This window comes from Lingula anatina, chromosome 3 (assembly GCF_051362555.1).
Source record: "Lingula anatina isolate TDL-2025a chromosome 3, LinAna3.0, whole genome shotgun sequence".
Lineage (NCBI taxonomy): Eukaryota > Metazoa > Brachiopoda > Lingulata > Lingulida > Lingulidae > Lingula > Lingula anatina.
Window position 1 is genome coordinate 19189531 of NC_141769.1, and position 22104 is coordinate 19211634.

At 37.5% G+C, this 22104-nt stretch overlaps 3 protein-coding genes across 3 annotated transcripts in view; all 3 read left to right on the top strand.

Annotated features, from left to right (window-relative positions):
• The first annotated feature begins 83 nt into the window (after positions 1–83).
• On the top strand, positions 84–2528 carry LOC106180623 (protein C10-like). Its single transcript, XM_013564647.3, has 3 exons — positions 84–273; positions 1056–1232; positions 1681–2528. Exons 1-3 carry the CDS (start codon positions 234–236, stop codon positions 1815–1817), a joined length of 354 nt encoding a protein of 117 aa, XP_013420101.2. The 5' UTR covers positions 84–233; the 3' UTR covers positions 1818–2528.
• A 6080-nt stretch (positions 2529–8608) lies between these two features.
• LOC106176313 (uncharacterized) lies at positions 8609–16050 on the top strand. Its single transcript, XM_087009058.1, has 10 exons — positions 8609–8708; positions 9162–9206; positions 9387–9502; positions 11165–11338; positions 11582–11628; positions 12426–12451; positions 12947–13059; positions 14914–15057; positions 15464–15510; positions 15843–16050. The coding sequence occupies exons 2-10, from the start codon at positions 9175–9177 to the stop codon at positions 15873–15875; spliced, it is 732 nt and encodes a 243-aa protein (XP_086865184.1). The 5' UTR covers positions 8609–8708; positions 9162–9174; the 3' UTR covers positions 15876–16050.
• Positions 16051–19363: 3313 nt separating this feature from the next.
• Positions 19364–22104, top strand: part of LOC106180615 (uncharacterized) — a 29349-nt gene continuing 26608 nt past the window's right edge. The window contains exon 1 of the mRNA XM_087009059.1: positions 19364–19385. The gene's annotated coding sequence lies outside the window, so the exon portion shown is untranslated. The remainder of the gene's footprint in view (positions 19386–22104) is intronic.

Genomic DNA, 22104 nt, shown 5'->3' on the forward strand with positions numbered 1-22104 from the left:
TTTTATATATCTAAAAACTTGTTTTTCTGGGAATATTGTGCATAAGATAGTAAAATTGAGACATGAAGGATCTTTTATATTCAAGAGCAATTTGACTTTATAGCTTGCCAAAAATCTGTACTTCCGTTTATTGATGTTGCCGTATTTCTGTACAAGACAAATACGAAAGTTGGTGACATTACTTAAAGAAGAGTCACTGATCAACTTGGCCACGACAGTGCTACCATCCAGTCATGGCTACAGCTCAAGAATTTTCGACAGAGGATGCGAAAGGTAATTTGTGGATGAATTGCGGTGTTGCCTCTGTCAATTTTGCCTTAACTTTGCAATAGAAGTTACAGTGCCGTTACCTTGCCTCAGTTTTCGGCCTAACATGCAAGGAACTTTCCGCAGGTAAGGCTTCATAACACCCTGCCTCACGAGTTCTCTTGGCTATGAATATCCACGTCTTGGGGTAACTGTGGGTCCTTCGTCACTTTGAAACATACCATCCGTAATTATTCATTGTCATTTTGTTTCTGTTCCCAAACTAGTTACTACAGTAAATAACACTTTTCTCTTTTCATTCTGGCAGTATAGCAACTGGCACCACATACATACATAATTTGTAAGTGACATCACATCAAGCCTGGATAATTTCTAGCACAGGGTGAAATGAGGCCCCACCTGCCAAAATGTAGAGGCCGGCTGGGATTGGCCCAGGCTCGGTAGCTCAGTTGGGAGCAGTTGCACGGTTTGCAAGAGTCCTGGGTTCGGATCCCAGTCAAACCAGGTGTTTTTCTCCTCCCAAATAACTACAGAAGCATTTAAGATTGAAAACTTAGGCAAACCACTAGTGGGCACTGGCTCTTGGTGATCTACATATATGTACAGTAGCATGTTAGGCAAATTAAATCACGGGATCACTACCGCAGAATGAGTGTACTAAACTTTGTGGTATTTGGGGCCTTTTGAAAAAAAAAAAAAAAACCCAGGCTTAGCTCCAGGCTAACAGTTCCATCATGTTTCTTTGGAATTTTAAACCTCAGGTACCAGAAATCTCTTTTCATTTCCAGTTGTTTTAAGGGACATTCTAGAAACCTTCACCATTCCTGAGAATCAGGTCCGAATGGAGGAGGCGAGGGACAATGCAGGCAATGACATGATGAAGGTGATGCAGATGGTGTTCCCAGTTGCCACTCAGATCCAAATGGATGTCATACAGAGATATGGCTTTCCAGGTGATGGAGACGGTAAGTTGGCCTTGTCCTCAGTTTTTGGCATTACATATACTAGGAAAAGCCCCGTACACTGGACTGTGTCCTTTCTGTGTTACATAGTATGGCCCGGTTTGTGTGTAAGAAGAAAAAAAAAACAACTGGCCGATCATTGAGCATTCATTTTGCAACCATAGTGATGCTTGTGCCTCCTTTCTATGACCACAGTGATGCAGAAAGGCCACCATCCAGTGTAAATGGGGTTTTTAATTAAAAGTAATTGATGCATAACAGCAGGTAACGTCAGTGCTTGTGCTATTGAAATAAATCAGTTAGACGATTAATTTATGATTTCAAGCTGTTGAAACCTTTAAACTTCATTAAAAATATGGGACCTGTTGTAATTTCATGAATTATCATATCAGTAGGTAAATTGCAGAACTATTTTTAATTAAAAAAAGATTTACACATTTGTATTTCACAGGTATTATAAGATTTGCTCAGACCATCAAGATGCTGGAGAAGCAAGATGCCACAGTGGCAGAACTAAATTCCAAACTGAAGTCTATAGTGATGCCTCCTATGGGTGCCCCTCCAGCCATGGACTCCCCTGCGTCGTGACAGAAATGGACAAATATTGTGGCTTCAGAAGGTTTGGTGAAGGCACGGGGGCATGTTTAGAGCAAAAAGTGACATCGGCAAGCACTGAAATTGCTTTTAGGATGTTCCCATATGGGAACATAAGGTGCTTAAGTGTTCATAAAAAACTACTCAGTGGTGCCCCCTTCAGGTGATACCCAGGGCAGGTGCCCTTACTGGCACACCGTGGATATATTTCTGAGACTGGAATTTTAAGGACTCGGACTGGATGGGTATAGATAACTTTTAAGTTAAAAACGCTCAGATATGAAGGTGGAGACTTGTTGCTAATATGGAGAGTAGTGGTAGAAGTAGTATTAGCAGTAGTAGTTTATTTTCCATTGTGGGACATGGCAACAAAGATTTGTGACTAGTGCAAAGTAAAAGGCACACAAATGTACACAGAGTTTATTAAATACAGTAAATACTGTGAATACGCCTCATACTCAAAATCTGTTAAAATACTAAGGTACTCATAATGCTCTCTCAGTTTTTGTGCTTAAGTTCTCTCTTAACGCCCACCCGTTGTTGCTTATCAAGAAGAATAAGGAAATATGACGGGGGTATTAAGTACCTTTTTACAGTGTGCTGCACACGTGATTAAATAATTTGAATACGCTATGGTGCAAGATATTTGTATTCTACTAATACAACAAAGGGGAGTGGAAAGTGAATAAAATTATAGAAAAATTGTGACAATTATTATTTTTGCCAAAAAATACTTCCCAAACGTCTAATTAACCCTCAAGTGACCGAGTGGGGTCATTTACGACCCCAGCCATATGATTTAATGTGCCATCTCTTTATTTTTTATTCGAATTTTCTTTCCTTGCATGAGTTTGTCAGTCTACTAATCCTACACACTTTCACAGTTTTTTGTAGGGATCAATCAATTAGTATTGCGTATACATCACGAACTCTTGTGGGGTCATTTATGACCCCAAAGAGAAGCATTGGCTTTTAAATATTAGTTTTTAAATGTAATTCAAATGTTTTGCCCAAGCAACACTGACAGGGAAATGTCACATGCATGTGCTTCATGCAACCAGCCAGTGTGCCCAAAACATAGGCACAAATAAGTGGTTTGTGAAGATTGTGCTTGAAGTGTTACTAACAGTGCATCGCTGAATCTAATTTCAGTAGCTTTGTTGGAACGTGTTCTCATAATTGGATCTCTCATTTTGACGGTTACAATTTTCGGGTATTTTGGAAATCTAAAGAATTCTGTCGACATCATATTATACATATATTAACAAATTGTTTGTGTGGATTTTGTTTTATACACAGACGTGGTAGTAACATACATGTAGGTTGATTGAATGTGTTCTGAGTAGTATGGCTTCCTTACCAGCATTAGGGTATTCCCTACTCAGCAAGTCAGTTAATTATTCTTATTGAAGTTAGCAGGATGCTATCTCAACATAAGTCAAAATATTTTTACTCAAAGTAATTTTGTAATGTACTTTTTTTCATTTAGTGTGCCAAATAAAAAGAGAAATATTTCTGCAAGTAGAAACTGACAAGGACTGTCTAAATACCGGTGTAATGTTGTTCTTAAAATCTGTGCTTGGTTATCTCATGCAATAAAAGTATTATTACCAAATACTTATTACATTAGATCATTATAAAATACTTGTCTTAAATCCTGGGAGTAGTATAGGTGTGATAAACCATCAACAGCCTTTTATAATAAGGATCCCTGTACAGAGCATAATGGGGTCATAGATGACCCCACTTGGTCATTTCCGTCAGTAAAATAGCTTGGTCTCTTGAGGGTTAAACGTGAAGTTCATTTTATTATGCTAGTGGTAGCGTCGACCGACACAAGCGCAAAGGGACGGATTCGAAAACTTTTTTCTTAATTAACAAAGTACAAATAAAAAGAGTGCTACAAATGTTTCTTTTAGATATTTTCGTAAATTCATCCATTCATTTCATTATGTTATAACAATTAGCATCGTTTTTATTTTATTATTATTATTTATTATTACACCATTGATGAATCTCTGGCTAAGATCAACCTACGCCACTACGAGAGCCTGTCAGCACAGCTTGTTCAGTAGCTTAGAGCTTCCCCTTATAGTCCGGTGGCTTAGGGTAAAAAAATGGCCAAATCGTGACACGGCGGATAAAAGCACCAAATTTTGCATGTGGGTACCTTTTGACATACTAAATCAAATTAGAGCCGTAGCCCACGGAAAAAAGTTACCGTTTGGCCAAAAAACCCAAAATGGCCGTCAATTTGTGAAATTCTGTAGAAATATATACATACCTATGTTGATTTTTATCAAATAAAGTATTTTCTCAATGTTTTCCACATCCTTATTACCCATATTATGCATATATGTCAGATAACAAAGAGTGTCCTTGGACCTTTTGAAAAATCCAAGATGGCCGCCGCATGGCATAGGAATACTAGAACGTGTACAAGGGTTTCAACTAATGCCAACTATAGGAAGATACATTGCCCACTATCTAATTTATTTTGTTTCTGAGTGCCTTATTACACAAATTATATATTTGTGGTAAGTAACTAACATTTATCATCTGGCATTTTGAGAAAAATCCAAGATGGCCGCCATATCAAAGGAATACTAGTATACACATAGGGCTTCTTCTGCCATGGAGATATAATATCAATTTATAAATTAGGTTTGTTTCTGAGTATTTTCCACATCATTTTAATCCACATAATATATGTGATGAGAATGTTATGTGTATCCTTTTTGAAAACAAAACAAAACAAAATGGCTGCCACTAGCCATAGAAGGTGGGGTTCAGTTAATACCTGCGAGAGATAGGCTTCCATATAAAATGAAGCTGAATTCAGTTGTTATTCTGTTTATTATTATTATTATTATTATTATTATTATTATTAACCCATGATACATATTTGTTAGGTAATTAATGTCCATATTAGATCATTTTGGGGAATTCCAACACCCCATTTCCATAGATTTTTAGATCGATCTATCCCTGTGGGGAGTCTCACTAGATTACTGTCAGCTTGGTCGGCTTAAGCGTCTGTCCCGCCTACTTAAAGCTGTTAGGGGGTAATTAACTATGGTGCCCGCTCGGCTGACTGCAATTTAGCGTGAACCCCCATGGAGTTAGGTCGATCTAAATCTTAATCTCTAGATCGATCTAAATCTCTGGGAAAGCACCCCAAGATGGCCTTCTTTTCCCCGTAGGAAAACTGGTGCATTGGATTTAATAGGCACTTCTAAGGCAAATGAGGGTAATCATGATATTTTTTCAAATTACTTAAGGGTACACACTTGTTACCCACCAGATAGATATCTCAAAGTCCAAAAAGAAATACCGAGAAACAAAATTCATTTTATATTGAATCCAAAGTAGTTGACTGCAGGCCTACTAATCCTTTTGTGAATTGCAGCAATCTTGAATTTTCTCAAATACGCAAGATGCACACTTGCTACACACCAGATTTATATAGAGTAAGGTTAATAAGGATGTCAACATGTTTGAACGGCTTTATTTCAGGTTGGAATCAATGTCTGAACTGTTCCATTAATTGACACCTATGTGCATTTGAATGATATATTCCTATGACAACTGGCAGCTATCTTGGGTTTTCTCCGAATTGTACTCAAGGATACATACACTTTCTACACACACAGAGTCTTTCATAAGGATAAATAGCATATGAAAAACATTTAAAAATGATCTAAAGTTAACTACATTTAAATTGTACTCAGTGTGTCTCTGGCATTATTTGATTATGTGTACGAATATTCTAATGACAAAAGGCAGACATCTTGATTTTTTTTCAGAATACCCAAAGATACACACATGCTACAAACCAGGTATACATCATAGGGGTAATAATAAATGGAATGAAAAAAAAAAATTTTTAAACAAACCCATGGGAATGTAATTGTATAGTGAACCATATGTCTCTCTAGCAGCAATTGAAACCCACCCATTAGTATTCCTATGTCAAATTGAAGCTATCTTGGATTTTCTCAAAATATCCAAGGATGCACACTATTTACCCACCAGATATATATCATAGGACTAATAAGGATGGGCAAAACTTGATAAGCAAACACAATTTCACCCTGGTAGTAGATGAAAAGCCATGGACGTGCAGTTGTAATTCCAGTAGTATTCCTATGGCCAATGATGGCCATCTTGGATTTTCTCTAAATGATCAAATATGCACATTTATTACCTGCTAGATATGTATCACAGTGTAATAATAATGCGTAAAACACTGAATAAATAAACTGAACTTGATAATGAATTATGTTTTTCCTAGCTGGCATTAGTTCCAACCCTTTGTAATACTAGAAGTATTCCTATGACATATGGCGGCCATCTTGGATTTTCTAAAAATGCCCAAGAATACATGTTAGTTACTCACCACAAACATATATTATGTGGGTAACAAAAATCTGAGAAACAGACTTTAATTTGATGGTGGACAACGTATCTTTCTAGCTGGTATTAGTTGTGCACTAGTATTCCTATGGCTGTTTGTATGGCATATGACAGCCATCTTGGATTTTTTCAAAAAGTCCAAGGGAACTTGTTTGCTATCTGACATATATGAATAAAATGGGTAATAAGGGTGTGGAAAACTCTGAGGAAATAATTTATTTGATAAAAATCAACAAAGGTATGTACATATTTCTATAGAATTCCATAAATTGGCGGCCATTTTGGATTTTTTACCAAACGGTAAACTGTTTGAGAGGGCTACGGCTCTAAATTGATTTATAATGTCAAAAGGTAACTACATGCCAAATTTGGTGCTTTTATCCGCCGTGTCACGATTTTTTCCTTAAGCCACCGGACTATTACCCGCAAACCGGTCTAGAGCGTTCTAACCGTGCTGAGTGGGAAAATATTAGATTTATTTTCTAATTCCTGTAGACTATATTATTTATTTTAACATACAGCTATTCCACTTAGATTATAGTATTTAATTTAACGTACAGCTGTATGTTTATGACTACATGTACAGCCCGAACAGACGTTTGTACCTGATTTTGGCATTTATCATATAACCTTTGTGCGCATTTGCAAATGTCCCAAATTCGTATTTTCTGTGAACAATGTATCCTGCAAATATACATGTATCTTTCCCAATTCAGATCTTAAAAATCACGAAACCCCTCTTTTATAGTTGAGAGGAATTTATAGAAATCATTATTAAAAAAAAAAAAAAACAAAAAAAAAAACGTCCGAATGAATTTACACGTGCTCTTATTTAGTGATATTTCGAGCTGACACAGAGCACCTCTACATTTTGTAGCTGCGTACTGAGTACTACATTATTCCATTATGATATCTACGGTTTTAAAACGGCTCCTCTTCACTAGTTTCACTTACAACTGCGAGCGCCCTCTATAAGTGGTGAATGCTTGGCTGTTTTTTTTTTTCGGGAAAGCCACCTTCAGAAGTGGTCTTGCATATTTAATTTTCTTAAAATAATGCCAAACCAAAGAAAATTCGCCGAAAAAGTTGTCAAAAGTCATCGAGCTGTTTGCTTAGCTTATGAATATAACCTTACGGTCCACCAATCTCCATTTCTTCTTTGAAAGTTGTTATCTGTATTTTTCGTTTTAAGGATTAAGACGAATGTGTGGGTGGTCAACATTCGTCCTGGAAATTATTCACATGTAGCAGACATCTGATAAGGGGTTTATGGGTTATGTACGTATAAAGGGGGGCGTTTTACAGTCACGTACAAGCGTGGTTAAATCTCCTCGTGTCTTTAAGGTCAATCTTCAGTCACCTGAAGCCTATCCTAATACTATCGATTAAGAAGGGAAACATCTGTCAATTGGGCGAATTTACTCAGAGACACGTTTCATGTGCACAGTGGCACTCATCAATAGCATTTGAATATAGACCGTCGCTCTATGGTCTATGCATATGGCATGAGTTAAATCACGTTTAAAATTGTTTAGTGTGACGACTTTAATGTGAGTGCTGTACAGACATACAAAGATGAAGAGTCAGGTTTATATAAGAAATGATCATCCAAATTATTTTAAATTGGGTACTCTCTAATGAAAAAATACATGTGCCCGCCCAATCATGCCCAAATATTGAAGTCATTATAAATGGTCATTCCCGAAACTAAATCAACCCTATATAATGATTTGTCGATTTAACTTTTTAGAATAAATGACATCTTGCCATAATCTACAAGAGGAAAACTCAACTCAAACTTCATTCCAAAAACTTAATGAACACGACAGAATAGATCTCAAAACAAGTATATTCAATTTAATATTTGGAGTTATATTTTTATATTATAACATTGCAAAAATAGAAATAATAATAATAGAATCATTCACCCCAGGCACAGCCCCGCCCTTAGTCCCACTGTATTTCCACAGGACCTCTCTCATCATAATTTTTTCTGATTAGCGTGATATTGGTCAAGCAAACTGAAAATAAATAAATAAATAAATAAATAAATAAATAAATAAATAAATAAATAAAACATGGTTGCCAAATGCGGCTCTAAAGAGGGTTGGTGTTATCCAAAACCAATAGGCGAGACAAAAGGGACTTATAGACATGGGATAAGTGCAATTAACATTTATCCTTTTACAATCAGAACTCAAACCAATATGCCAATAAAAAGTTATTATCGCATGGTATGACGGTCGTGATGTGCAATTGCCCACACCCTTAGGTTCAGCTTCGTCTGTTCACCGTCCCTGAGACTACTTTTCGACCGTGAGAGCGTCACAGTAAAGTGTGAAGATAATTTGCATAAGGCGTGACACGTAATGACTCCAGAGGACGATCTGTTATATAAAAGCTCGTGTCCTAGGTAAATAGGTCAGTTGACTTTGTTTTTGTGTCGTTCGAAATTGGTGCGGGATCCAAGTAAGTGATTTATGGTTTTTTTTTTATACAGTTTTGCTTGGACATGGGAAGTTGAGATTAAATTAGAGGGATCGCATTGATGAACCTGCTCACTCAGTTGCATGGGTGTTTATCAAAGTTTCTTGTTGTAGGGTTTTCCGGACCGATCGTAAACCTTTACTTCGGCACTAAGCACTTTGGCACTGGTTGCTACATCGGCTTTACGAAAACTAATAAGACAAATCTTTTATGACCCAGTGGCATTAGATTTTGCTAAATGATATTTTATATAAAATATGAAAAATTTAAATCATTGCGTTTTTCTTAACACCAGGTATATTTTGCATTCACATATTGGTAATATAATTATGTATTAATGCATGATATAAATAAAGATATGTAGGATAGTTTCATTTCAAAACCGAATTTGCTTGTATGTTTTTTAATATGTAAATCATATATGTTTCGTTTCAGTAAGTACAGAAGCATGAAGTTTTTGGTATTCTTAGGACTTATAGGGTAGGTTAATATTTTTTCTGATTTTTCTTGGTTTAATTTATATGTATTCTTTAAAAAATCAGTTTGACATACTCAAAAATACGTTGAAATAGGAGCAGCTTTGTAAATGCCTACGCTTAGCTTAAGCTTTCGTAGATTAATATCATACTGAGTAGTAAAATATTCTTTTTTTATCTTCAGGTTTGCTATTTGCCAGGACAGGATCGACCAGCTGTTTAGCTTGGCGGATGCCAACAAGGACGGCTCCATCCAAAAGGCCGAACTGGTGGCCGTGTTCCTTGCATATGATGAGGACAGTAAGCAGTCGTTTCTTTCTCTCTGCACATCCGTGTTTCCTATTGAAATAAGAAAATCATGGTAAAGATATCAATACATGAGCAGCAAATGTTTCACCTGTTCTCTTTGTTTTTTTTTTCAATATGGTCTTGGAATACTTGGACCTTTTAAGTAAAGGGAGGCTTATTTCATAAGCATCTGTGATTTCTTCATATGAACCTTTCTTACAATGGTTTAAAGAACACAGTCGTAGGATAAGCGTAAGTGTAAGTAATAAGAACAATACTTTTCAAATTAAATTCTAGCGTTGTTTCCCTTACGAAAAAAGTCCTAAAGGATCCTATGGGAAATTGGACTAATTTTCTAAAGGATCGTTAGGGAATTCGCGTGTCTAGGTCCAAAATTGGCAAAACGATACGTAGCTTGTATAACGTAATCTCGGTAAAAAAAACCCTACCGTATTTGTTGGTACATGTACTCATTTGTTGTTTACGTATTCAAATTAATTTGAAAGCTTAATATATTATTTCAAATGCACCATTCTGGAACCCTCTTTTTCGAAATCTTTAATCATAGTCTTTATTGATACCCTGTCTTATTTCCCATGCCTAATGAATCCCAATAAAGTGCAGCTCATTCTGTTATCCAAATATTAGGCACTGGATCCAGACAGTAGTATAATTAGTGAGTAAAGATCGGTATCAGTGTTGATTTTATCAGTTATTTTCCCGGAGTGGATATATATCTGTTTGACCAGTTATAATTTCTTTTTGGCGATAGGAAGCTTTGTATATTGAGTGCATGCATTCTTCAAAACGATCTAGCTCAGCTGGGAAGGTAGGCCCTAGAATGAGTCAGGCCGATTCGTCTGGTCTATATTTACACTTCTGCACAAAACTTCCTTTATTTTAAAACCAATCCACACTGTCTTGGAAATATTTGGTTTTAACCCAGAATATTAGGAAAACCGACGTTCACTGTAGGTCTCAAGAGTTTTTGAACGATTTCTCTGATCCGTCCAAGAATACCACTGTGCCCTCCGCATATGGTTTTAATTTTATCTTTTTCCTGCAATAACGAAAGCTCTGATCTTTAATCTATGTTTTATTAGAATACCCATTATTTTTGCACATAAATCGAATATATATTGGAATCCATGTCGACACCATCAGCCTATCTTGCAAAAAAAATGAAAAATCCTTGTAAAACATTTGAATGACGCACAGTTCTGCGCTTTAAAAATACAAGAATTCTATTTTTTTCATAAAAAAACCCCAAAAAATCCATAACAGATTCTATTTTTTTAACAGTGCATGGAGAAATGATTTTATAAGTATTATTATGAAGAGAGGTCGACCTCCAGTTTGTCAGTTCCAAACCGTTTTGAGAAACGCAACTGAGTGTCCGTGTAACAGGGTTAGCCTGATCTAAGTGGGTCAAAATCCAAGGCAAGGCTTTTATGTACAAATGAATGGGAAGCAAACACTATGAGGGGGTATCTGCCACGTCACACCGGCTCTGTGAGCTCCTCCGGGTAGCGTCATGGCGGCGGACACAATTCACCGAACGTGAATAGGAAATCATGAACTGGTTCTCCTAATGTGGCATTGGATTTGACATTTGGCCTACTTTTCTCCATCAAATGCTCTCTTCAAATTTCCTAGCTTTTATATTTATGCTAGGTGATGGCAGGGTAACGGAGACTGAGTTTGTCGACAACTGGGTTGCCGGTACAGGGTCCTCCCCAGAAGCTGCGAAGGCACTCTTTGATCAGACTGACGCCGCGGGTGCCGTCGCGGACGGCGCAATTACGCGCGATAACGTGGACGCGGTCTTTGTCGCTTTTGATGCTGACGGTAAGTTTTAGTTATGGAAAAATAAAATTTCATCATTCTGGATTTCATAATAGGACTGGACAACAAGAACAAGAACAACAACAACAACAACAACAACAATAATAATAATAATAATAATGAATGAACCCATTGCATACGAGCATGCCCAGCTATATACCTTGGAGAAAGTGTTGCCAGGTTATATTACAATTGCTGCTAAATTGTGTCTTCTTTTAAACATAACTTAGTTTTTTTTCTATCTAGGAAGCGGCGAAGTTTCTCCGGCCGAGTTTAGAGCCAAATGGACCGAGGTAAAATTATCTTGACATAAATGCAGTGTAGATTTTCCGAGGAAGAAGAATCACTGTTCTCCAAGCTGTAGTAACAAGTTTTAACAGGCGCTATCGTTTGTTCGCAATTTGTTCACGAATGTACAGGCATGTGGTTCGCTATTTGTAGGGTGTCTGTATGCGGTTGCTGACATCTTTCTGATAACGGCTTGTTATGATATGTTAGCCGCGGCGAAAAAAGAACGCCGTTTGTTGAACCCATAGTTGCCTTTATCATCCAAGTACAATTTAATGACCTTTCAACCCCCACCCCGGAAAATTATGATCTATAAAAAGACAACTTTATAATAATTTCTAAATCTGAACAAATGCCATTTATTCATCCAACCATCCCCTTTTACAGGGCGGTCAATAAAAAACGAATTCTTTTTGCATCTCAATTTCAATGCAATTCAATATTTCCAACTTTCTTTCACCAAATTGTTCCATAAAAATGACATTTTATCCTTGCAAATTCTGCAGATATTGGAGACCATTATAGATTACTGAAATTTGAAAATCCGATCAACTGAGTCTACCAAGCATTTTAAAAAAGAATTGAAGACATACCTATTCAGGAAATTTTTTGATTAATCGACTTTTAAATTGATATTATAGATTTTGTAGTAATTGCATTTTGCACTGTAAGTAATAAGGCTGTTTTTTTAAATCTAGAATTGATTATTTTTTCTTAACAAACATATTTTAGTTATTATCTAGATATCTTGATAACATGTAGGCCTATATCAAAACTGAGATGGGTTCTCCTTCAATTTCAGATCACCGGGTCTCTCGCTGCTACCTCGTAAGTACATACTTTATGTCTATGATTTTTTTAATAGAATCTGATTAGATATGCATGCCACGAAGAGCACCTTTCTCTATGTAGTATAACAGTGATAGAAAAAATTTAAGAAATAATAATAAACCGATTCTGTGTATGGCTTAGCCTCCATAAAGTCCAGTTTTCATTTGTCCAGTTCTCGTTTATAGTAATTACCAGTAAAAATTTGAGGTGCAACTTTTGCCTCGTCCCACAACCTTTATCTGTGCTAGACTGCTAGTCTATCCCTCGCGACTGATTTTTTTCTTTGAAGTTTACACTTGGCTTGTATGAAATTAGGCCCAGGACCTGCACGAAAAAAGAACATGACCACAATATTATAATTTTTATTGACATAAATATCGTTTAACCCCCTTACTTCGAAGTGGGCGAAAATTCGGCCTCCAAGCGATTGCAAGCCCAGTGTAACAGCGCGTTTGCGACAGATTTTTTGAAGAACAATTCTTCATTTCACAGGACTCAAGTACAGGCGAGAATACAGCAACTGTTCAAATTGGTGGACAAAAACAACAATGGTATCATGACTCGGGGCGAATGTCTCCAACTCCTGACAATGTTTGACGACAACAGTAAGTACTGGCATAGTGCTGAATATTTTGAATAATCTAAAAAATGAACATGTGGTGTGTAAAACATTGGCTTCATGTGTTAATTTTTAATCAAGCATAGTATAGCGGCCAAGGCAACGACTAACAGTAATTGCCATTCAATGTCTACAAGCTGTTAAACCCAATCCTCTGTGATATGACGGAAAATTCGTGTCTGTCTGAGCCCTCGGGCATCTATTAGAACAAGTCAATAGAACTTGTGTGAACGGGGGAGGGGGGCAATAACCTTCTTTCATCATCTTTTATATATATATATATTTTATATATATATATATATATATATTTTTTTTTTTTTTGGGGGGGGGGGGGATGTCCTTAACAACAATTCCAGTGCCATAGGAGCTACACACACTGGACAAAAGAAGTGTCACCCCCTAACTCAGAGTAATAAAAGTAGGCAGATCTTGGGTACTTATAATGCCTGGTCTACTTATAATGTGACTAATGAGTATAAAACCGCTATACCATGGAATTGTATTGTTGGTCTTGTACATGTACAGCAAATGTTATTCCTGTCTTCTTCCAATATGGCAAGATACAAGCAATTATCTAACGGTTATAGGTGCAAGTTAGTAACCTGAAGAGGCGGAATATAAGCAATGTCAGAATATCGATACAATTGAATTGTTCAGTCAGAACCGTGCAGAGGGTCTGATCTCGGTATAGAAACACTGGATCAAGAGACAAATTGCCTCTGATGGGTCGCCCAAGAAAAAATACTGGCCGTGAAGACCGACGACTGATTTTGATGTCCAGGTTGTCAAAGTTCGACACTGCTTGTCAGTTGACAACACAGGGGAACAATTTCACACATAAGAATGTGTCTGTGAAAATTGCTAAGCGTCAGTTACATGCTCAGAGAGTGTACAGCAGGGTAGCAAGACTGAAACCTCTTATATCGTTACAAAACAGGCAACGTAGAGTAAACTAGGGTCAACAGGATCTTGAACTGGACAGTTCATGACAATTGGTCCTATATATTTTTTTCTGATGAGTGTCGCTTTGGTCTGACCTCTGATGACAGACGGGTACTATGCTGGCAAACTGCTGGTAAAGCATTTGAACCACATGCACTTAATTTTCGAACCCGGAGCAGCATATTCGTCATGGTGTGGGGCTGCATCAGCATCCATTGCTTGGGCGAATTGATAGTGGTTAATGCAAACATGAATCACTAGAAATATATCGATGTTTTGGAGTCAGGCTTGCTACCATCTATTACTAACATGTTTGGTGACAGGAATTATCCATTTGTTGACCAGGATGACAATGCTCCTTGTCACAGGCCCAGAGCAGTTGATGATTGGTTTGACCAACAGGACATTCGCAGGGTGATGTGGCCTGCCCAGAGTCCGGATGCAAACATAATAGAAAATGTGTGGAATGATATGTCAAAACTTTTTACAAATGCCCGTCTAACCAGCAGAGAAACTCTGTTATATTCAGTGTTTCATGCTTGGGCCAGCATTAGCCCTGAACGCATCAGACAATTATATGAAACCTTGCTTCGTAGACTGGCACCTATTATTAGGTCACGTGGCTATGCCACTAAGTACTAATTTTGGACTTGAAACTGCATATTTTGGTAGAGTGTATATTTTGTTCTCATTTTGTGATTTTTTGTGAAATTTGATGTTAATAAAATGATACCAGGAGCATATCATTCAACAGTCATTTATCTCCCCCCATAGTATTGGCTCAGTAGGGGTGACACTTCTTTTGTCCAGTGTGTGTATATTTAGTAGTAACACCACTGGAGTTTGCTGGCTCCATCCCAGATATGATTTTCATTCTTGATTCACCACTGTGTTTCAGAGGACGGTGAGGTCACCCAGACCGAGTTCTTAGCTCACTGGCCAGGTACAAATGGTGCCCAGGTATTTGCGGCTGCCGCTGGTGAGGACGGTAAAATTACCCGCGAAGATATGCAACGTATCTGTAATCAGTATGATGCCAACGGTAATAGCTCTTATTATGTTATGAGATTCATTTTCTGACAGTTCCTTTTTATGACTTCAAATATTTCTCAGAATTAACTGGATAAGTAATTATATTCAGGTGAATGTCACTTTGGGGACTGTTTATGTGTCTATTTTTTGTTTCATATAAGCTGTGCGTGTAAGTAATATGCATTTAAGAACCTAAGAAAATGAATCAAACAATTTACTTAATTAATGTTAACCTTACTTTAATTGCTCTGATGCTGTGTGTGCGTTTTGAAGGATATAAAAAATAAACAGAGAACAGATAAGGAAACAGAAGTACCGCGGATGGACGTGCTCAAGATCAAGTCAGCAGTATTTTCCAGATTGAAAATCTGATTTCTGAATTCTTTTTCAAAAAAACTTTCTATCTTTATTTCTAGGCGACGGCCTAGTCCCCTTTGAGGAATTTGCTGCAGCCTGGTTAAAGGTAACTTAAATACAATTATTGCCTTCGGGTGAGGTGACTTCGGTGATTTATGCGACCCTCATCTGGTATAATTGACCTCCGCCGTCGTAGACATTTACGAGTGATATTATGACGGTTGTATGGATAAACAGTAACTGTATTATTTACCCATGTTTTCAAATGGTAGAAATGTTTCTGGTATTACATACTCTTTCAGTCAGATCATTGCCATCCGTGTTGCCGTTCTCAATGAGGTTATATTTTCACCGAAGATGGGGAAAAGAGACAAGAGAGGGCGAAGAATTACTTTATATGTTTTGAGTTGTAACGTTGTGGTATTTTATACATTCCAGATCGTTAGAGAGAATCCTGCCATTCTTGGTTGAGTGAACCTTTGTACATGGTTTGTAACAGTGCTGAAGAAGGACATGTGGAGATTTCGTGGTTGTTTTACTTCCCTTACAAAATTACGGACTTAAGTGTTTCCGAAGTGTTCTTCCAATTTCTGACTTTTTATCTTGGATTTCGTGAAAATAAAATACAGAGGGAAAGAAAGTGACAGTTTGCATTGCACTTTTTGTTTTGAATTATCAGACCGTTACAATTACAAGATATTAGTAGATATATTTATGCAAACATAAAGGAAAAGAAACATATGTCACGATGGTATTGGCTTAAATCTTACTGATTACGCAAGGTAAGAATTAAACCACCTTCATGTTCCTTCATATTCTTTATTGTCACTTCCTAACTACGTTTTCTTCTATCTACATTTTCTTCCTCCCCCTTCAACCTCCTACATGGCATTCCACCGTTTACATTACATTTGTTTACATCAAACCAGTTACTCTTCAAAACACTCCCCGCACCTTATTAACTCGTGGCTTTCAATGACTAACATTACATTATCTCCCGGGGACGATATGCCTGTCCCTAGGCATATTCAAAATTAAAATATACCACTAAATAATCCTTCTTAAGCACTCCAGAGTCGTACCAAAAATATAACTAAGCAAATAAATTCTATATAATTAACTTACACATAAAATAGAAACACATTGGACTTGAAACCAAAAATATAACTCAAAGGAAGATAAATTAATAACTTTTTGGAAAAATCAGGAATGTTCGTGGATATATTTCGTATTGGCATTTAGACTTTTTAATGTGTGGTGCAAGAGTAGAGGTACTTTCTGTTTGTTTTCGGCCGCGCGGATATTTAATCTGTTACTCTCTTATTATGGCTCTGACACATTTTCTTATACGGTTTCCTTCTTTTGGTTGTCATTTTTGATATAGTAGGAATGCACTACAGGTACGTGATACAATAGGGTCGATCACTCCCTGTCCAGTGAGCAGCAGTCAACACAACGTTGCGACCAGCGCATCGTTCGTGATGAAGAACTTGTTCATTTTCAGATTTATCCACACTGTAGCGCTCCTTTGTGACGATTATAAGAGAAACATTTGTTTATATGAAGTTCAATCCACGAATGTATAAAATTATACTGAGAAATAATCAAGTCACAAAATGTGAGAATCTCCCTTGATGTCTATATCATCAGTTTCATGTCATCATACTGTTCATATAACAATAATTATCTGGTTAAATATAGATAATCAGTAATCATAAGATATATAAGTTGCATATAGATATATTTATAATACTTCACGTATTTGATATTCAATACATAATGCTTACGGCCAATCTCAGTAACTAGGTCCAATTGATGTTCCAGACCTTGGTGCCGTAAGAAAAAGGAAATTAAGTCTGTTCAGTGACTTCAAAAGACGTGCACTTAATGACCAACTTATTAGCCGAAATCGTCAGTATTCTGTGAACCAGTGCCAGAAGAATAATAATTTTAATAACAAAAATTAAACTTTCGTTACTGTCGCCAAACGCCATCTCCATCAAACATACTAAATGTATACCACGGCAATATGGCCTTCTTTTTGTAACGCACCTTTTTTTTCATGTCACATAACATCGGTTTTTTCAGATAAGGCTATTTAACCATCAGTATGTATGAATGTTTAAATATTATCAGTTTTGAGGCGAATGTTACGGTCTCTCCTTGCCGTGCACTGAGGTTGACCGCCTCTACCAGTCACAGGAATGAGGTTTAGGTGGGGTTGGGGGTGGGGGAATAAGGGTGAGGGTGGGGAGGCGGAAGGGGGCCCCCGGGGCCTCCCTTTATAGTTTGAAGGTTAATTTTTAATTTATGGAATTTTTTAAAAACGAAAAACGATTCTGGCAACCAGAAACTAGTGTCGTTTTTCAAAAACGATTCTGAGAAGCCAGAATCATTTTTGCGGAAAGTGTTACGGTCTCTCTTCGCCGTGCGCTGAGGCCGATACAGGCCGATACATGTAGGTCTGCTGATCCGTATCTACGGAGCACAAGAAGCCTTTGCCGCGTAAGCCGGGCAGGGTGTTCAGGGTGTTACGGTCTAGTTTATTTTTCATTGTAGGTCATGGCAACATAAAAATTATTGACTAGTGTAAAGTGAAAGGCACACAAATGCTTACAAAGTTTATTAAATACAGTAAATACTGTGTATACGCCTCATAATCAAAATATGTAAAAATACTGAGGTACTCATATTGATTTTTCAGTTTTTTGTCCTTTCAGTTCTTTCTTAACGCCTACCCGATGTTGCTTATCAAGAAGAAAAAAATAGAATCTAATGAAAAAATTTATGTGCCCGTGCAATCATGCCCAAATATTAAAGTCATTATTAATAGTCATTCCCGAAACTAACACCCCATTTCCATAGATTTTTAGATCGATCTATCCCTGTGGGGAGTCTCACTAGATTACTGTCAGCTTGGCCGGCTTGAGCGTCTGTCCCGCCTACTAAAAGCTGTAAGGGGGTTATTAACTATGGTGCGCGCTCGTCTGATTGCAATTTAGCGTGAACCCCCAGGGAGTTAGGTCGATCTAAATTTTAATCCCTGGATCGATCTAAATCTCTGGAAATACACCCTAAATCAACACTGTCTAATGATATGTCGAGTTAACTTTCTCACCATAACCTTCAAGGGGAAAACTCAATTATTCTTCATTCCAAAAACTAAATGAACACGACAGAATAAATCTCAAAACCAGTATCTTCAACTTAATATTAAAAATTATATTTTTATATATAAGGCTGTATTCCCAGAGCTTTTAGATCGATCTATCCCCGCGGGGAGTCTCACTAAATTACTGTCAGATAATCCGGCTTAAATGTCCGTCCCGCCTACTACAAGCTGTAAGGGGGTAATTAACTTTCGTGTCCGCCAGGCTGACAGCTATTTAGCGTGAACCCCCAGGGAGTTAGGTCGATCTAAAGTAGATCGATCTAATCTCTGGAAATGGGGTCTAACATTACAAAAAATTAGATCAAAAACCCCACTGTATTTCCAAAGGGCCTTTCTCATCATAAATTTGTCTGATGGGCGTGATATTGATCAAGCGAACTGAAATAAAAATGTGCGGTGCGTTTTCGTCTTTTATTTGGTGGCATAATGCGGCTCTATAGAGGGTTGGTGTAATCCAAAACCAATACGGGAAACAAATAAGGCTAATAGACACGGGATAAGTGCAATTGACATTCAACCTTTAACAAGCAAAACTCAAAACTCAATAAAACGTGATTATCGCATGGTATGCCGGTCGTGATGTGCAATTGCCCCCAGCCCAGGGTTTGGCTTCGTCTGTTCACCGTCCTTGAGACTACTTTTTGACCGTGAGAACGTCACAGTACGTTTTTTAACGTGTGAAGATAATTTGCATAAGGCGTGACACGTAATGACTCCAGACCACGATCTGTTATATAAAAGCTCGTGTCCTAGGTAAATGGGTCAGTTGACTAAGTTTTTGTGTCGTTCGTTATTGGTGCAGGATCCAAGTAAGTTATTTATATTTTTATACAGTTTTTACTTTAACGCGGGAAGTTGAAGTTAAATTAGAGTGATTGCATTGTGGAACCTGTTCATTCAGTTGCATGGGTGTTTATCAAAGTTTCTTGTTGTAGGGTTTTCCGGACCGATCGTAATCCTTTACTTCGGCACTGAGTACTTTTGTACTGGTTGCTACATCGGCTTTACGAAAACTAATAAGACGAATCTTTTATGACCAAGTTGCAATATCATTAAGATGTAATGCATTAGCTTTTGCTAAATAATATTCTATACACAATGTGAAAAATTAAAATCGGAGCGTTTTTCTTAACACCAGGTATATTTTGCATTCACATATTGTTACATGTAATATAGTTTTATATTTATGCATGCTTTAAATGAAGATATGTAAGATACTTTATTTTCAAACCCGAATTTGTACGTATATTTAATAATATGTAAATCATATATGTTTCATTTCAGTAAATACAAAAATATGAAGTTTTTGGTATTCTTAGGACTTATAGGGTAGGGTGATATTTTTTCTGATTTTTCGTGGTTTAATTTATCTGTATTCTTTTTAAAAAATCAGTTTGACATGCTCAAAAATACGTTGAAATAGGAGCAGCTAGGTCCACGCCTATGGATGCTTTCCCAGAGCTTTAGATCGATCTTAAAATTAAGTTTTAGATCGACCTAACTCCCTGAGGGTTCACGCTAAATTGCAGTCAGCCGAGCGGGCAGCATAGTTAATTACCCCCTTACAGCTTTTAGTAGGCGGGACAGACGCTTAAGCCGGCCAAGCTGACAGCAATCTAGTGAGACTCCCCACAGGGATAGATCGATCTAAAAATCTATGGAAATGGGGTGTATGTTTAGCTTAAGCTTTCGTAGATTATTTTGATACTGATTAGTAAAATATTCTTTTCTATCTTCAGGTTTGCTCTTTGCCAGGACAGGATCGACCAGCTGTTTAGCTTGGTGGATGCCAACAAGGACGACTCCATCCAAAAGGCCGAACTGATGGCCGTGTTCCTTTCATTTGATGACGACGGTAGGCAGTTGTTTCTGTCTCTCTGCACAACCGCATTTTCTGTTGAAATGACAAAATCCAAAATCATGGTAAAGATTCAATACATGAGCAGCAAACGTTTCACCAGTTCTCTTCATTTTCAACATGGTCTTGGAATACCTGCTCCTTCTAAGTAACGGGAAGTGTATCTTATATGCATCCGTGATTTTTTCAATTGAAAGCACGTTGCCGTTAAAATCAAACAATACATGAAGAAATGATTTTACAAGTATTATTTTGAAGAGAGATCGGCCTCTAGTTTGTTAGTTCCGACCCGTTTTGTCCCGTTTAACGCAACTGAGGGTCCGCGTACCAGAAAGTTCGCCCTCCATTTAGTTATAGGGCCTAATGGTTAGGGCTAGCCTGACCTAAGTGGGTCAAAATCTAAGGCGAGACTTGCCTGTACAATTGCAAATGATTGGGAAGCGGACGCTATATTAGGGGGGACTCTCTGTCACGTTACACCGGCTCCGTGAGCTCCGCTGGCTCAGCGTCATGTCGGCGGATACAAGTCACCGTTACCGCATTTCTTCCTAGACAACAGGGACCTGTGACCTCATCTCTTGAAATTAGGTCACATATAATCCTGAACCCTTTGATTTGGGACTCTGTCGGTGCATTTGCATAGGCTTGACGCTCGTCGCAATATATAATGCAACCTTGTCAAAATTTTTGAAAATCAAATGCTAAATATCCCCCAAAACCAAAGGGAATATGGGAAATTCAAGTTACTATAGAAGTCTGACCGAAAGTCATTTGTGGAGATTTCAAATATGACCTTAGATTTTTCCTTTGACCTATATTTTAAGGTCGAATGGGCCAATATTTTGTAGAAGAATAATTATTTATGAAAAATATATTTGTGTCGATTTTTAGAAACTAAATAGACCTATGCTTTTTTATTATGGTGAGAAGTTACACTTGGGGTCTCCTTTTATCTTCATGAGATTGTGGTCAATCGGTGCATTTCCACGGTGGAAGCGGCCATTAAATGCCAAAATGGAAAACTCTCTCTTACTCAAGAACTGTTACTTGTTTGTTTCATTTTGTAGAGCTTGTCAAGAACAAAACTGGACATTTTGGCCTTTTTTGTTTTCTATACTATTCTATGCTCTATTTCAAAAATTACAACCCAATGCACGATGGTGTTAAGGTTCCAAAATTAAATGTGAATTACTCCAAAATTAGCAGAGATATACCCATAGTTAATATTGAACGTGGATAGGAAATCATACACTGGCAATCTTGTGGCCGTGAATTTGACCTTTGGCGTACTTTTCTCCATGAAATGCCCTTTGCAAATTTGCTAACCTTTATATTTGTTCCAGGTGATGGCAGTGTGTCAGAGAATGAATTTGTCACTAATTGGGTTACCAAGACAGGGTCCTCCCCAGAAGCTGCGAAGGCACTCTTCGACCTGACTGACGCTGCGGGTGGCGACGCGAACGGTGCAATTACGCCCAATGACGTGGACGCGGTCTTTGTCGCTTTTGATGCTGATGGTAAGTTCAGTTATGGAAAATTAAAATTACATCATTTTGGAATATGAGGTTTGATAATAGGACTGGATAACAACAACAAGAACAGCAGTTATAATAATAATAATGATTAAACGTATTGTATACGAGCATGCCCAGCTATATACCTTGCAAGAA